Source organism: Mytilus galloprovincialis, chromosome 12 (assembly GCF_965363235.1).
Source record: "Mytilus galloprovincialis chromosome 12, xbMytGall1.hap1.1, whole genome shotgun sequence".
Taxonomy (NCBI): domain Eukaryota; kingdom Metazoa; phylum Mollusca; class Bivalvia; order Mytilida; family Mytilidae; genus Mytilus; species Mytilus galloprovincialis.
In genome coordinates this window covers 58,298,468-58,316,285 of record NC_134849.1, presented here as the reverse complement: position 1 = coordinate 58,316,285, position 17,818 = coordinate 58,298,468, and the positions used below count along the sequence as shown (strand labels likewise).

Below are 17,818 nucleotides of genomic sequence, written 5' to 3'. Positions count from 1 at the left end.
AAAAAATTGAAATTTTAATTTAAGTTTTGAAATGTTGAGAAAAAATTGTCCCCCACCCACAATTTCTTTTTAAGCCAGCCATTAAATTAATACATCTATAATCTGCTGTACAATTTGCCGTGTACATATTGATTATGAACAATTCTATATTCACCTTTATACAGTAAAACCACTTTGTGTATTGCCAAAAAAAGAATAAATAAACATTAAAATATTAGTTTTATCTATTGTTCTATTTCTATTTTGTTTTGTTTTTTCCCCATTATTTACAGTATTTACTTTAGCATGTTTAGTACACATGTTTTTTTGAAAACACAGGATATCAAACTAATGGAAATAATGTGGAATTACCAATGAAAAACACCAAAAAGAACAAGTACATTTTGTTTGTCATTTTTATTAAACAATGTTTACCTTCTTTCGCTCAATGTTTACTAGTACTACTAGTAACAGTAAATAGGTTTAAGTTGGATAATGATGTCGTTGGAATGTAATACAAACTAGAGGCTCTAAAGAGCCTGTGTCGCTCACCTTTGTATATGTGAATTAAACAAAGGAAGCAGACAGTTCATGACAAAATTGTGTTTAGGTGATTGTGATGTGTTTGAACATTCTTACTGCTTACAATTATCTCTATCTATAATGAACTTGTCCGTGTAGTTTCAGTGGAAAATGTTAGTAAAAATTTACAAATTTTATGAAAATTGTTAAAAATTGATTATAAAGGACAATAACTTCTTAGGGGGTCAATTGACCATTTTGGTCATTTTGATTTTTTTTTAGTCTTAAATTGATGTACATTATTGCTGTTTACAGTTTATCTCTATCTATAATAATATTCAAGATAATGACCCAAAACAGCAAAATTTCCTTAAAGTTACCAATTTAGGGGCAGCAACCTAACAACGAGTTGTCCAATTCATCTAAAAATTTCAGGGCAGATAGATCTTGACCAGATAAACAATTTTACCCCAGTCAGATTTGCTCTAAATGCTGTGGTTTTTGAGTTATAAGCCAAAAACTGCATTTTACCCCTATGTTCTATTTTTAGCTGTAGCGACCATCTTGGTTGGTTTGCCCGGTCACAAAACACAATTTTTCAACAAGATAGCCTAATGATGATTGTGGCCAAGTTTGGATTAATTTGGCCCGGTAGTTTCAGAGGAGAAGATTTTTGTAAAAGTTAACTAAGATTTACGAAAAATGGTTAAAAATTGACTAAAAAGGCCAATAACTCCTAAAGGTGTCAACTGACCATTTTGGTCCTGTTGACTTATTTGTAAATCTTACTTTGCTGAACATTTTTGCAGTTTACAGTTTATTTCTATCCATAATAATATTCAAGATTATATCCAAAAACAGCAAAATTTCCTTAAAATTACCAATTCAGGGGCAGCAATCCAACAATGGGTTGTCCCATTCACCTTAAAATTACAGGGCAGATAGATCTTGACCAGACAAACAATTTTACATATTGTCAGATTTGCTCTAAATGCTTTGGTTTTTGAGTAATAACCAAAAACTGCATTTAACCTCCATGTTCTATTTTTAGCCATGGCGGCCATCTTGGTTGGTTGGCAGGGTCAAAAAACACAATTTTCAAACTAGATACATCAATGATGATTGTGGCCAAGTTTGGATTAATTTGGCCTGGTAGTTTCAGAGGAGAAGATTTTTGTAAAAGATCATGGAGATTTACGAAAAAAGGTTAAAAATTGACTATAAAGGGCAATAACTCCTAAAGGGGTCAACTGACCATTTTGGTCATGTTGACTTATTTGTAAATCTTACTTTGCTGAACAATATGGCTGTTTACAGTTTATCTCCATCTATAATAATATTCAAGATAATAACCAAAAACAGTAAAATTTCCTTAAAATTACCAATTTAGGGGCAGCAACCCAACAATGGGTTGTCTGATTCATCTAAAAATTTCAGGGCAGATAGATCTTGACCAGATAAACAATTTTACCCCATGTCAGATTTGCTCTAAATGCTTTGGTTTTTGAGTTATAAGCCAAAAACTGCATTTTACCCCGATGTTCTATTTTTAGCCATGGCGGCCATCTTGGTTGGTTGGCTGGGTTAAAAAACACAAACTTTAAACTAGATACATCAATGATGATTGTGGTCAAGTTTGGTTTAATTTGGCCCGGTAGTTTCAGAGGAGAAGATTTTTGTAAAAGTTAACGACGACAGACGACGGACGACGGACGCCGGACGCCAAGTGATGAGAAAAGCTCACTTGGCCTTTTAGGCCAGGTGAGCTAAAAATACTTTATATTGTGCGTTCATTAGTTTTATAATAATTTAAATTTTTTGAAATGAAGAAAAGTTGTACTTTGATGAAAACTTAAGTTCAAAAGTCTTTTAATGTCTTGCATTTTGTTGAGCATTAATTTTGTATTTAGTCTGCAGAAACACAATGCCCTCTATCTGACAGAAGAAGCTTTCAATATTAGTTCTATCGAGGGCACCATATGAGAGTTTAAGATATATATAAATTACACATATTATGTTATCAGCTTATCGATAAGTGGTTGTCAATTGTACGGATTGGTAAGATCGGGCTGTGTCCTAATTATATAATTATATACACAAGTCAGACTGAAAAAAAACCAGAAGTGTTATAAACCGACCTATATTTAACAAATATAACACTGCTCGGCATGTTATTTACTGACGGAAGTAGAGGCCTGGTTCGGATTCCAGATTTTTAACAACTAATATTTCTGTATTGTTCATCGTCTCATCATTCATCGTTACCAATGGTCTATTTATTATCGATGTTAAAGCATTGGAAATTAGGGAAAACAATTTGATTTAGTAGCATTCTGCATCTTTTAGACCAATGACTTGACCGACCACATTTGCTGCATAATTGATGACTAAAAAATTGAATTTACCACATACATTTATTGTAAAAATGTGCCATACAAATGTTCATGAATAAGATCTGGGTACGCTTATCCTGGTATCGTTTTTAAAAGATTGATGTCTTTTACATTTTTAATAAGTATTTAACCAGATGCTCCGCAGGGCGCAGCTTTATACGGCCGCAGAGGTCAAACCCTGAACATTTGGGGCAAGTATGGACACAACATTCAAGCTTGATACAGCTCTGAATTTGGATTGTGATTAAATAGTTGACACAACGTAGGTTTCTGACACAGAAAGAATGTGGTCTAAGAACTTAAACTTCAAAACTTAAAAATTTTAAATTGGACATTTACCTATTAATGTATTATGGTCCAATATCCAAAATCTAAATACATGGTTAGATTCAGCATATCAAAGAACCCCAAGAATTCAATTTTTGATGAAATCAAATAAAGTTCAATTTTGGAACCTTTAGACCTCAATGTGGACAAATTTGATAACAGGGCCCAAATATCAAAAATCTAAATACATGGTTAGATTCAGCATATCAAAGAACCCCAATAATTTTATTTTTGTTGAAATCAAACAAAGTTTAATTTTGGACCCTGATTTGGACCAACTTGAAAACTGGGCCCATAATCAAAAATCTAAGTTCATGTTTAGATTCAGCATATCAAAGAACCCCAAGAATTCAATTTTTGTTAAAATCAAACTAAGTTTAATTTTGGACCCTTTAAACCGTAATTTAGATCAATTTGAAAACGGGACCAAAAATTTAGAATCTAAATACACAGTTAGATCTGGCATTTCAAAGAACCCCAATAATTTCAATTTTTGATGAAATCAAACAAAATTTAATTTTGGACCCTTTTGTCCCTAATTCCTAAACTGTTTGGACCAAAACTCCCAAAATCAATCCTAACCTTTCTTTTGCGGTCATAAACCTTGTGTTTAAATTTCATAGATTTCTATTTACTTATACTTAAGTTATTGTGCAAAAACCAAGAAAAATGCTTATTTGGGCCCTTTTTTGGCCCCTAATTCCTAAACTGTTGGGACCAAAACTCCCAAAAACAATCCCAACCTTCCTTTTGTTGTCATACACCTTGTGTTAAATATATAGATTTCTATTCACTTATACTAAAGTTATTGTTCGAAAACCAAGAAAAATGCTTATTTGGGCCCATTTTTGGCCCTCATCCTAAACTGATGGGACCAATACTCCCAAAATCAATCCCAACCTTCCTTTTGTAGTCATAAACCTTGTGTTTAAATTTCATAGATTTCTATTTACTTATACTTAAGTTATTGTGCAAATACCAAGAAAAATGCTTATTTGGGCCCTTTTTTGGCCCCTAATTCCTAAACTGTTGGGACCAAAACTCCCAAAATCAATCCCAACCTTCCTTTTGTGGTCATAAACCTTGTGTTTAAATTTCATAGATTTCTATTTACTTATACTTAAGTTATAGTGCGAAAACCGGTTGTCTTCGGATGATGATGACGTCATACCAATATACGACTGCAAAAATTTTGCGGTCGTATAAAAAAACGCAGTCTAAAAATTTTGTTGATTAATAAGATGTCTGATTAATGAAAACAAAAGATGGATCTGCACATGCGTTATCTACTAGGGTTTCGAAAAAAATAGTAATACTGAAACACGAATCTAGATGCATTCTATTCTTGTATGATACATTTACATGTACAAAATTTGTACATTTTTGGACATTTAGCAACGTAGTTGAGCCAATAACGAACTGGCTTTTAACAAAATCTATATTTAAGTCTGACTTTATAGATGTATCTATTTAGCGTGGCACCCATTGGAACTTAATAAAATAGAATTATTGTTATTCTCATTCTAATGTTAGTTTTGTTTATATTCCTTTGCCTCTGTGACATTAGAATTTTGCATGTGTAAACATGAGTGAGGGCATGCAATTTGAAGGGAACTAATATTTGAAATATTGAAAAATTAATATTAAATGAAACAATAAAGAAATACTGTAAATTTGCTCAGAAATGATATTATAAATTTGCACCTATGTCATTACATGTTTAGGTTGTTCTCGGATAAATTCCTATTTGTTTCAATAAAAAAAAAAAAATGCACACGTTTTACTTATCATTGAAGTTTTATGTAAAGTCTGTAATATGGAGGATTAACTACGAGTTAAATCAAAAACCTATAATCACCAACGTTCTGTAAAAAAGATTTAACGGACAGGTGAATAGAACCTAAGATACAAAGTCTTGACATTGACCAATGACAATGACATCAAGGTCATATGAGCCCTGTCAGACATATATGAACACCTTGCAGTCTTTCCATACACTAAATGCACAATTGACAATTGCTTATAACATTTGAGAAACAAACCAAACTTTAAAAAAAACTTAAACATTATCCTATGACCGATGAAAATGAGGTCTAGGTCAGATGAGACCTGCTTGTTGGACATGTACACTTGAAAATTGTTCTATACACCAAATTTAGTGTCCCTAATGTTTGTAGTATCTGATGATACAGACTTGACTATTTAACTTTCTCCTTGATCACTGATCTGTTAAATTGGGTAGGGTACATGTAAACTCTAATAGACAGACATACAAATATTGCAAGGAGTCCATATACTAAATATAAGTATCTTATTACTCATAATAAATTAGTATGTTACTGGACATATGATAGAGAGAAACTTCATAAGATAAGGTTTAATTTTAAATCAAATAAAAAATATATTTGAGGTTACTTGGACACATTTTTCTAGTCTTTGAAAAATCAAATTATTTTATTTGTAACTTACTTTTGATTTGCTGTCGAGCCTAAAACTGTAAAAAAGAGAACACTGTACAAGCAATTAAAACACAGAGTTGATTTATTGTTATAAGAACCAAAGATAGATAAATATAGAGGTATTACGGGAGGGATTGTGCTTCTTTTTATATGAAGAAGACATAATCTTAGCCAGACATGTAAGTAACTGCTAGTAGTACTTTGTTAATTTATTTATCTTTGTCATTTTGCTCAATTTCTTTTGATACCTATTCTGTCATTAGACTCGGACTTCTTTTAAAATTAATTTTACTGTGCGTATTGCTGTGTGTATTTTTTACATTGGCTAGATGTATAGGAGGAGGGTGGAGAACTCACCAAACCAGCTTGTCGCAAGTTAGGAGCCTCTTGCTTTTGAATAATTTTTAATGTTAGTTCAATTTCGCTGTGTTGAATACCCATAGATGGCTTTCGGCTATTTTCTGCTCTTTTGGTGGGTTTTTGTCTCTGTGACACATACCCAATTTCCATTCTAAATTTTATCTAAAACTCTAACAAGTAAGGAAATTTGATCAAAACAAACAATGTTATAAGAGTTATTTATACTATTGGTTGTATGGCAACTGTATATTAATTTTATCAGTTTACCTTTTAGAAATATACGGAATATCCGTTTCCTTTGTTTAATTCCTGTACCAGACTGGCTCCGAGCTGTCCTTTTCTTTTTCCACGTATTTCCTGAAATAACATGTCATCAATTAACTATTTTGGACTGTATGAACATAACTTACAAATATATCATAAGGAACTGTAAATGAATAAAAATAAAGGTTTTTTGACTAGTGCATCACTGCAAAAGTCAAAATGTGCATCGGACGTAGTAACATTGTACTGTTAATGTTTAATTTAAACATAGATTTTTTTACATCAGCAATTAATCAGTCTCCATTAATTAAGAATACTAACAACGTTGTATTTTGAAAAAGTTCACATCCAGAAATTAACTTCAAATGTTCACACGAGATAGTTTCCAGCTACAATTTGTTATTCCTGATGGGTGGGTATTTTCTATCGCTCTTTATACACACATTATGATTATGTATGTAGCTTCGTCTCGTCCGAGTGTTTGTTTGGCTTATATATATATCTCTACACACAATAGCTTATAGATTATCCAATTAGAAAAATATCTTATAATACATCTAATGTATATGAATTGAAATTTTCAAAAACACAACAAACTTTAGGACCACCATTTGTCGGTATAACAGATTAAATAAGAGTCAAACATGTTAAAAGCTACGAAATAAAAAATTATGTCGATGTCTTACACTTACTTGCGATATGTCTGAAAGTTTCAGGTTTATTATCGTTTGTTGACTCAACCTGTAAAAGAATTAGCTTTACATTGACTTAAAATTTAATGTATCCTAATTACAACTATGGTCTACAGTTATAAACGTATAATTTATTCTAGTGATGCATCTCCTAAAACATCAAAAGATTGATAGGAGTTGATCTCTAATGACTTTCTAATTTATATGTACATGAAATTAAGACTTTATAAATTTCATTCGTCTGAAGATGTGCTCCAAAGTTATTTTCAGCAGGAACGTCGAAATCCAATTCAAAGCAAGAAAATCATTAAATAGGTTGTAGGATTAAAAGTGATAAGTGGAACATAATAGAAATGAAGAGCCGCATCACAAAGGATTTTCAAGTGTGCTAATTTACGGAAAAAATCTCACTTCCTAACCTGAAAATTTAACACATATGTGAAAATGTCTGAGCTATGAAACAGCCATCATACATATCCAACTATATGAATTGAGCTACAGACAAAAACTTTAACATTACCGCCTGTGGAGAAACAATTGCACATATTGCACCACTTGTAAATATAATTGTTACTGTTACAAGTAAGAAGTAAAAAAAAATAATTTGATAATTTCAACTGTTGTTTTTTTAAATTTGCTTTGAACATCCATCTTAAATCTGTCAATATTAACCTAAAATATAAAAGTATACACAAATTGAACGCCTACATTTTGGACTAGAAAAAGTACATTGCATTCACATATATATACCTGAAACATTTGAAAATTTCTGAGAACGCAATTCAGGTAGGAAACGTTTTACAAATAGGATTGGTGTCTAAAATTTGGTTTTGATAAATATTCAATTGGCTTTCATATATGAATGTTTTTATCCTTCCAAAGAGCATGGTTAAACCATGGTTTATTTGGTTGGTTCAGGTTACTCGATATCATGTTTTTTTTCTATATTTGTTCTGTGTTTCCTTATCATCTCTTTTTTTATATGGTCATTATGATTTGTTTAAGGTTTCAAAAATATTGTCTTTTATTAAAACCTTTTGGATGTTACCAATTTCATTTGACCACTGTATGCATTTGTTCTCCAACATTGTCCAAATATCATTACACTGCATCATTAGTACAGATGAATCTAAATACTCTTAAACTTAATTAAGGAAGTAAAATATAACCTTTGTTTGTTCAACTGTACTATCTGTAGGCGTTTCTGTCAAATCTAAAAAAAAAAATAACAGTTTTAATTTGCAAATAATATATATTTTTGTTTTCATAGAATAAAATTGAGAATGGAAATAGGGAATGTGTCAAAGAGACAACAACCCGACCAAATAAAAAACAACAGCAGAGAGTCACCAACAGGTCTTCAATGTAGCGAGAAATTCCCGCACCCGGAGGCATCCTTCAGCTGGCCCTTAAACAAATATATACTAGTCCAGTGATAATGACCGCCATACTAATTTCCAAATTGTACACAAGAAACTAAAATTAAAATAATACAAGACTAACAAAGGCCAGAGGCTCCTGACTTGGGACAGGCGCAAAAATGCGGCGGGGTTAAACATGTTTGTGAGATCTCAACCCTCCCCCTATACCTCTAACTAATGTAGTAAAGTAAACGCATAACAATACGCACATTAAAATTCAGTTCAAGAGAAATCCGAGTCTGAAGGTAACCCAGTGAACAGTTCATATAATATAATTCTACTGTTGAATATTGTTTTTCACAAGTACACAAAACAAAACCCAACCTGATATGATGCACACACATGCAGGATTTTGTAATATGCTGTGAAAATAATTTTATCATGTATGTGATAATATATAATAACACTTTATCATATGTTTAGTAGTAAATACAGTAGTTTTGAATATTTGATAAATAGCCTGCTGTTTAATCCATATCGCGCAACTTTGATGCACACCCTTTATCGCATACCTTTATCACACCCCTACCCTTTATCACACCTTTACCCTTTATCACACCCCTACTTGTTTTTGTTTTGTTTTGTTTTTTGCATAGTGAGTTTTTATTTATTTTTTGCTTAAGAAATATTTTTCCTGAAAATAGATACGGTCATTCAGGTGTGACACAATTTATTGAATGACGTCATTGTTTAATATGTACATGTGACGTCAAGAACCTCAAGTTTTCAGATTTTTTGGCACACTAAATGCAACTATAAAAAACACAAAACACACACAAAAATACAATATAATAAACAAAATATTTTTAGAACAACAGCATGCAAATTGTAAGGTAACCCAGGTGCTTTGGATAAGTAATTGAGCAGTTCTTTTAAGGCTTTTAAAACAAGACAAAAGTAGAACTGAAGGTAACCCAGTGAACAGTTCATATAATATAACTCTACTGTTGAAATATATGATAAAGCGTATAAAACATGGCAAAATCCGTATCACATTCGACCAATATCATCCCTTGGATCTAAAGGCTGATATTGGTGTCTTTGGATGATACAACATATGATACGGATTTTGCCATGTATTATTCTCTATTTAAATCATTAAACTTAAGTATTTGAAGTTTAAATTGCGTGATTTTGTATTAAAATGTATCAAGGACGGATGCACATTATTATTTTCCCAATATGAGCTCTTTGGTACTCTATATAGCTTGTCACATATTTTTAACTATTAAACGTTGCAATTTTACGTGATAAGTTTTGATTTGTTGTGTACAAGTTATCATTTTGTACAAATTATAATTTGTACAAAAAAATTGTACAAATTATAATTTGTATTTAAATTGTAATTTGTATAAAAAGTGCCTGTACAAACAATTTGTACAAAATTTAATGAAAAAATTATCCCAGGCATAAATTACCTTAGCCGTATTTGGCACAACTTTTCGGAATTTTGGATCCTCAATGCTCTTCAACTTTTTGTTTGGCTTTATAAATATTTTGATATGAGCGTCACTGATGAGTCTTATGTAGACGAAACGCGCGTCTGGCGTACTAAATTATAGTCCTGGTACCTTTGATAACTATTTGTACAATATTTTATAATATATATTTTGGTGAAAAAGCATTGATACACACAACAGAATTGTTAATTAATTACCACACAATTCACCATATTTATTTTACTAAACTAATTCTGTATCTTTCGTTTGAAATGGCATCAGGAATGCAGCACACAGTATCTTTTGACTTTCACATTTTTACATTTTTTATGGGAAAAATCCATAAACCAACCAATTAAAAAACCCTGGCCTTAGATGAATTTGAAGTATAGTTTTATTGTACCATTAGATACAGAGATGCAAACAGTTTTTTTTTCCTGTCAGACATTGGGGCCTACAGGGTACGAAGTTTTGCCAGACCCATCACATTTCTGCCAGACCTATATTTTCACTCAAAATAATCTATGTAAAAACTTTTTAATATGTCTATAAATAACAATGAAATGTAACTGTTTCCTGTTAAGGGGTTTCCCGAATTTTCCCGCTAAAAAGCACATGGCTTTCAACAATTGTAAACAAAGCATTCAATTTGTGATCATGGATTACAGCTTTAATTAATTAATTGAATTTGGATATAGATATTCAACTTAAGGTACAGTCAGGCAATGTTTTTACTTTTTTCTGGATTAAAACTAATTTGAAAGAAAAGTTTAAAAAATAAAATATATTGTGAATATTCAGTGACCCATAGATTTTTTTAACTCTGCTACGGAGGTTAAAGTTAAGTCATTTTTCAAACCAATGGTGTGTATTCTCTGTTACAACTAAATAACTGCGTTTGATATAAATATTTCAATAAATTAACGATGTCAAACATACCTTTTCAAAACTGAAATTTATACTGCAAAAGGTTTAATTTTTATTTTTTAAGGAAGGATATTTGGAAGGTGTCAGGCTATAATAGTTATCATTAAAACAGTTTGAACTCCCGATTTCTATTATGTAATCGAAGCCTTGAATGTTGTTCTATCTAATCATGCAACGTGGTTGTAAATTCACAATTTTATAAACAAAATACTCTCCCAGGACCGACGGGGAATTAAGTTTTGGCTGACCCAAGCAGACTAAAATATTGACGGCCATCAGGTCCTGCACAGCAACGAGTTTTGCCGGACCTGCATAAATTCTGCCCCTTAGGTCTGACAGGTCCGACGATTAGTTGCATCTCTGTAGATAGACCTTTTTGAGAAACATTTATACTTTGAAAGATGTATTTCATATTTTGATAGTAAAAGGTTCTGACAAGTATGCATTTTTGACAGGTACATCTGGGTCATTATCAAAAAAACATGCAAAACTATGTTATTGGGTCTTTTTAAGTCACAGACATGAAAATATATCAAAATAACACTTGCATATATATGTTAGATATGAATGTTTTGTGATACACAATATACAGTTTACAGTATGAAATGTTATAAAAACATCCTGAATGTTTTCTTAAACCCTTGGAGATAGCCAGAATTAACTGTTATTTTTTACTATAAATCCTTTCAGACTTGAAATAGGACTATTATTCATATCATTTGCTATTATGATTTATCACTTTTTATTGCATTTTGATACATTATACAAACATTTTTTAATGATTTTAGGAGATGTATGTTGGTTTCTATAATAAAAAATTTCACCAAAAGGAAATGTTACATTTTTTAAGTCAATGGTGTAACCAAAGGACAAATTAGTAGGATAAGAGTTATCTTTCGCAAGATGTGGGCATTTACAACAGTTTCTCCCTTAGCAATGTTACCTGTAAGCATGTTATGCAAAAGAAAACAAACAATTAGGTTGAAAATTTAGGAAAAAAATCTTAAAAGTCAGTAAAAGCTATATCATAAATAAAAATAGTGTCCATGGTGTACCCTTGTAAAATTGTTTTTTGAAAACATTTCCTTAACTTTGAATTATGAAATATATTGAATATAGAAACATGCACCATTAACAACATATATAATAGGGGAATGGAGCACTTATTTCGTAACTAAATCTTAAAATACACCTTAAATCATTGGTGTTACTGTCAATGGTGAGACCATTTTTGATAAAGTAACACCATTGACCAGTTTAGTAACACCACTGAATATATCATGACAATCAGCATTGTTTTGTGTTTCTTTCATGTTTAACAAGCAAAACATCATACTATTTATGAAAAACAATACTTATTTATCAATGTTTTAACCATATCATGTATTACATGTACAAAGTTTGCACAAACTGATGTATGCTGGTAACACCAATGACACTATTTAGTGACACTATGGACATTTTTAGTAATGGATGTTATGTTATATAATTTGAGACTTTTTAGCCTAAGAAGTATTTTTCATCATTTTCTTTTGCTCTGTGTTCTTGGCATTGTGTTCAGTACTTAATAAAAGTAAAATTTGAAATGTGATGTCAATGGTGAAACTTTTGTGTCATTGGAGTTACGTATACTGAAGGGTCAGTGGTGTTACTATATAAAAATGCGACATTTTAAAATTTTCATTTATAAATTTATGAAAGTGTTTTTAGGTTGTATACGAAGGATTAAGTATATTATTATCATTTAATCTTAAACATTTTTCATACAGGGCTCACGCTACCAGGCGACTTGGGCGAAGAAGTCGCCTTCCCGACCGTCACTTCGCTTTCCCCGACCCCCAAAAGCGAAAACAAGTCGCCCTGTTCTTGACAATAGTCGCTTTCAGTCGCTTCCGTCATCGGACATTTTCAATTTTTACCAAGTTGATGAAACATCAATTTTTTATTGATAATTAAAGAAATTCAGACATAAACGATTCATTATCTTTAGAAAAGAGGGTGAAGCATTGTCTTCGTAGTGTGTAGCAGGTTATTTGATAAAAATACAACTTTTTATCACTTCGTGCATTTCTGCAAGTTCCAGTGCTTGTTACTCGAAAACGTACATCAACCTCAAATTCGACGGCAACATAAGTTTGTTACTTCATTTAAACGTGATAAAAGTTGCCTCCAGTAAATTTTTAATCCATTTATTGCATTAAAAACGTCATGTTCCTTTCAAAATAACTTGTCAAACATCGTTTATTTTTGTAAATTTTCTTGCATTCGTCCGCCATTGACCGATTTCTAAACTCCGGATCTGAACCGGACTAGCTATGACCGAAATCCGTACTTTTACAATAATTACTACGGACGCACGGATGGAACAGCTGACAGAAGAATATTGATCCCAAAGGGAAAAATTACACATTCCACACGCATTAAGAGACTTTTGGTAACATCTTATTGATTGGGGTATATAATTCCCTATATTTTTTATGGATTGTTTCAAACTATTGATTAAAGTTGCTTAACTCTGAGACTATTATACTAATATCAATATATTCTGGCCCAGCTTAATAACTTTTATATTTTTTTTATGAGAAACACTGAATGTCATACACAAGATAATTTTTAATTAAATTGTAATTGATATATTATAACTTCTTTACATTTTTTAAAATAATTTTTTTTTAGTGCTAGATATTTAGTTGGTAGTTTCTCACAAGAACCTTAGTAAAACTTAAACAACTTTTAATTTCAAATGTTACTTTAATTGTAATTTTTTTACTCAGATATGAATTGAACAATATAAAAAGAACATTATTTACATATGGCCCTTTATACTATTGTAAAATCCAAACATTGTATCGCACCGCGCGAATGAGCACTTCTCTTTCAAATCTCACCACTTCTCCCTATCAGTTTCAAAAAGAGAAGTCACTTCTCCCTATAATTCTGAAGTAGTGTGAGCCCTGTCATATATTCAGTTTAGTGTATTTTTTAGTATTTACAACGGCCATAATTAGGACAGCCAACTTTTTTACGACAATGTTTTCTGAAACTTATGTTGGAATAGAATGCACAGCTATATGAATAATGTCAATAAGTCGTAATTTAAACCTAAACAACAAATTGGAACAGTTGTTTGACAAATGTTTGATATTTAACAATAATATTTAGTACCTAAATGTATGTTTTAAATAAGTAACACCATTGACAAGATACTATCAAAGGATGACCTAAAATTGTTAAAATTGAAGGAACTCTTTATTTTCCCCATTGCAGATTTGACCTTAAATGGTTAAATTTTAAAAATTGTGACTTGAATTGAGAATTGTCTGATTTAAAATCATACCCACCCTCTTCTATAATTACTTTTCGAGGTTTTGAAGAGAGGTCAATAGGACTAATCATAAATGCATATTATATGTTCAAGTATTGACAGGTTAAGTAACTATTTTTTTTCAAACACTTACAGAATTTTGAGTGTTCTCCTTGTTCGCATACATACTTAACAGCTTTCCTGTTTAATTAAAAACATTAATAATTATTTAATTTTAGATTGTTTTGAAAAATGTAAAGTATTGTTTAATACAAGAGTGCACACGCTGAAATGTCTCGCCTTCTATACTAATCATTGATATTATGTTGATAGTCCTAAGTATAAAGCTAAGTTTTATTACAACTGTCACATAAACTTAACATTAACCAAGATAACTAAACAAAGACCAATGAACCTTGAAAATGAGGTCAAGGTCAGATGAACCATGCCAGGCAGACAAGTACAGCTAACAATGCTACTATACAACATATATAGTTGACCCATTACTGATAGTTTAAGAAAAATAGACCAAAACACAAAAACTTAACACTGTGCAATGAACCGTGAAAATGAGGTCACGGTAAAAAAAAACCTTGCGCGACTGACATAAAGATCATAAAATATTTCCATACACCAAATATAGTTGACCTATGGCATATAGTATAATTAGATAAAAAGACCAAAACTCAAAAACTTAACTTTGACCACTGAACCATGAAAATGAGGTCAAGGTCACATGACATCTGCCCGCTAGACATGTATAGCTTACAATCATTCCATACAATAAATATAGTAGACCTATTGCATATAGTATGAGAAAAACAGACCAAAACACAAAAATTTAACTATAACCACTGAACCATGAAAATGAGGTCAAGGTCAGATGACACCTGCCAGTTGGACATGTACACCTTACAGTCCTTCCATAGACTGAATATGCTAGCCCTATTGCTTATAGTATCTGAGATATGAACTTGACCACCAAAACTTAACCTTGTTCACTGATCCATGAAATGAGGTCGAGGTCAAGTGAAAACTGTCTGACAGACATGAGGACCTTGCAAGGTACGCACATATCAAATATAGTTATCCTATTACTTATAATAAGAGAGAATTCAACATTACAAAAAATTTGAACTTTTTTTTCAAGTAGTCACTGAACCATGAAAATGAGGTCAAGGTTATTGGACATGTGACTGACAGAAACTTCGTAACATGAAGCATCTATATACAAAGTATGAAGCATCCAGGTCTTCCACCTTCTAAAATATAAAGCTTTTAAGAAGTGAGCTAACACCGCCGCCGCCGCCGTAGCCGCCGCCGGATCACTATCCCTATGTCGAGCTTTCTGCAACAAAAGTTGCCGGCTCGACAATATGTAAATTATCTCCCATCTTAATTGACTAGGATTGTCATTTTTTCTTCCCAAGGCTGTTGATTACTCCGGCTTCCTCCTTCAATAAAACTGACCATACAAAAAAGCAAAATAGTCTTGGAAAGGGTGAAAAACACCAATAAATCAATCAATCTTATTTTCTATTCATATACAGTGTAGGGCTTAATTTGAGAACTAGTAATGTAGAAAAAGTATAACATGCATTTCACCCTTTCATTTGTTTTAGGTTGCTTACTTATTTTATGCAGTAGCATAGATGTTGTAATAAGGGATCTTTTGTTTTCGTGTGTTATTTTTCTGGGAATGGTTACATTTAGTGATACATTCTTATTTATTAGCGTTTTTTCCCCTAAAATACTGGAACTTACGGCCTAGACTCATTTGTCTCCATTTTTGCACCCATAATCATTCTTGTCTGCAGGTAGTCTAAAATGAAAAAAATGTCATTAAATTTTTTTTTAGTAAGAGCTTTTCAAATATATACTGATAAAAAGACTTAATTATATTTACGTCTGAACCAGTGACAACTCTACAACAGATTTTAGAAAGCAAATGAACAGATCTTGGGTTGATGATTAGACAAGTTGTATATATACAGAATGTACATAGCCATGTATCACCATCACTGCTGGTGATCCGATGGATAAATCTGTTGTGGAGTTGTCACTGGTTCAGACGTACATTTGTACTTATAAATATAATTATTTCTGTGACTGCATCTTACATTAATTTGTAGGATCCTTTACTATAGATAATTTAACATCTTCATGCCTTTATATCATGTACTGTAATACGACACTAGATTAAAACTGCGTGGAAAGGTAACAACCAGCCACCGAAAACTTCATTTTGTGGTCTAGAGTGCCGGTTACAGTGCAGGCGATTTGGTGTCACGATATCTCAGTAGTATGGGTTCGAATCCCGGCGAGGGAAGACCCAAAAATTTGCGACAGATCTAACATTATTGGGTTGATGTTTAGACGATTTGTATATATATATATATATTTATATATAAATATAGCATTGTATAGTTACTGTTTCCTTATATAAATAGCTTTTGACATTTGAAATGTTTGAGGGATTTATGTTAACATGTTAAAAAACTAACGTTTTATTTACTATTAATTTGTTAAACAATGTTAGAATTTTGTATGTCTTGTTGAATACAGTTATATCATAGATCAAATTAAATGTTTAGTTGTCAATGATGGGAGGCTATCTATGTCATAAGTCACTCAGTCACTTAGCACAAACTTGAAATCTTGACAGGTTCTTAAGGATTCAACAATCACTGCAACACATCTTTTTTAAAAACATGAGATGCATCGGATAGAAATCAAGTGCACATTCACATGTATAAGTATACAACTTTGATTAGTTTTAGGAAAATTTGACATGTTAAAGTACGAAATAGAAAGATGAATTTGGTTCTGTGTTATTATACTAAGGACTCTCATAACAACGCAATTTTCAAACAGTTACAGACTTTTGATCGAGATTTTATTTCAAGCAGAAATAGGATAACAGATCAATTGATATTCACTTGCATAAGGTCGATTTCTATCCGACGGAGTCCACATATTACCTTAATATGATAACACAGAACAAAACAACCAATGGCAGGGTATCCTTCTTCTTCTTCAGTTGTACAACAAAACTTCAGGATACCGTCGAGGATTTTCTTGTGAATGCAAAAGAAAAATATATATAAATTTGACAATTTAATGAGTTTGTGCATGTATATTACAAAAAACAAAAGTGATTAAAAGATAAATACAAAAATTTATCATCTGACAGTAAGACTGACCAAAATCAGTTGATAATGTTGACATAGAATACCTTGTGTAAGGTGTGTTATGAAACTGTCAACTGTGGTTGACTGTTCTGTAGCTAAAGGTAGCATGTTCCATTGGATTATGGTGTGTGGGAAAAATGATGATTTATAAATGCTTCCTTTATGGTTCGTATATATGTCTATAAGTATAGGATACTGAAGATTACTTGTAGAAGTGCATGCGTGGTAAAATATAATTTTCTTGTAAACGTAAAAGAAAAATATATATAAATTTGACAATTTCATGAATTTGTGCACGTATATTACAAAAACCAAAAGTATAATAAGACGTGTTTTAAGGCGGCTTTCAGCTACTGTTGGTAGTTTTAAGTTATTACTCATATTTGAAACGCTACTGGTGTTATGGTACATTAGTTGTTACAAATGTACCTAGTTGCTTGTCTTAGTCGTATTTGAACCATTTCTATTTTTTTGGTAGCATTTTTGGTGTGAGGGTCCCATAAAATAAATTAAAGCTGTATTCTAATTTAGGTCTGACTA

The 17,818-nt window shown here is 31.6% G+C and overlaps 1 protein-coding gene across 1 annotated transcript in view; it reads right to left on the bottom strand.

Moving 5' to 3' along the window:
• LOC143055609 (uncharacterized) overlaps nt 1-17,818 on the bottom strand; it is a 59,941-nt gene that overhangs the window by 36,312 nt on the left and 5,811 nt on the right. The window contains exons 2-8 of the mRNA XM_076228772.1: nt 17,069-17,164; nt 15,852-15,909; nt 14,242-14,288; nt 8,166-8,209; nt 6,997-7,045; nt 6,308-6,397; nt 5,691-5,715 (exon numbers count right to left, since the gene is read on the bottom strand). Of these exons, the coding sequence (XP_076084887.1) occupies nt 5,691-5,715; nt 6,308-6,397; nt 6,997-7,045; nt 8,166-8,209; nt 14,242-14,288; nt 15,852-15,892 (296 nt within the window). The 5' untranslated portion in view covers nt 15,893-15,909; nt 17,069-17,164. The remainder of the gene's footprint in view (nt 1-5,690; nt 5,716-6,307; nt 6,398-6,996; nt 7,046-8,165; nt 8,210-14,241; nt 14,289-15,851; nt 15,910-17,068; nt 17,165-17,818) is intronic.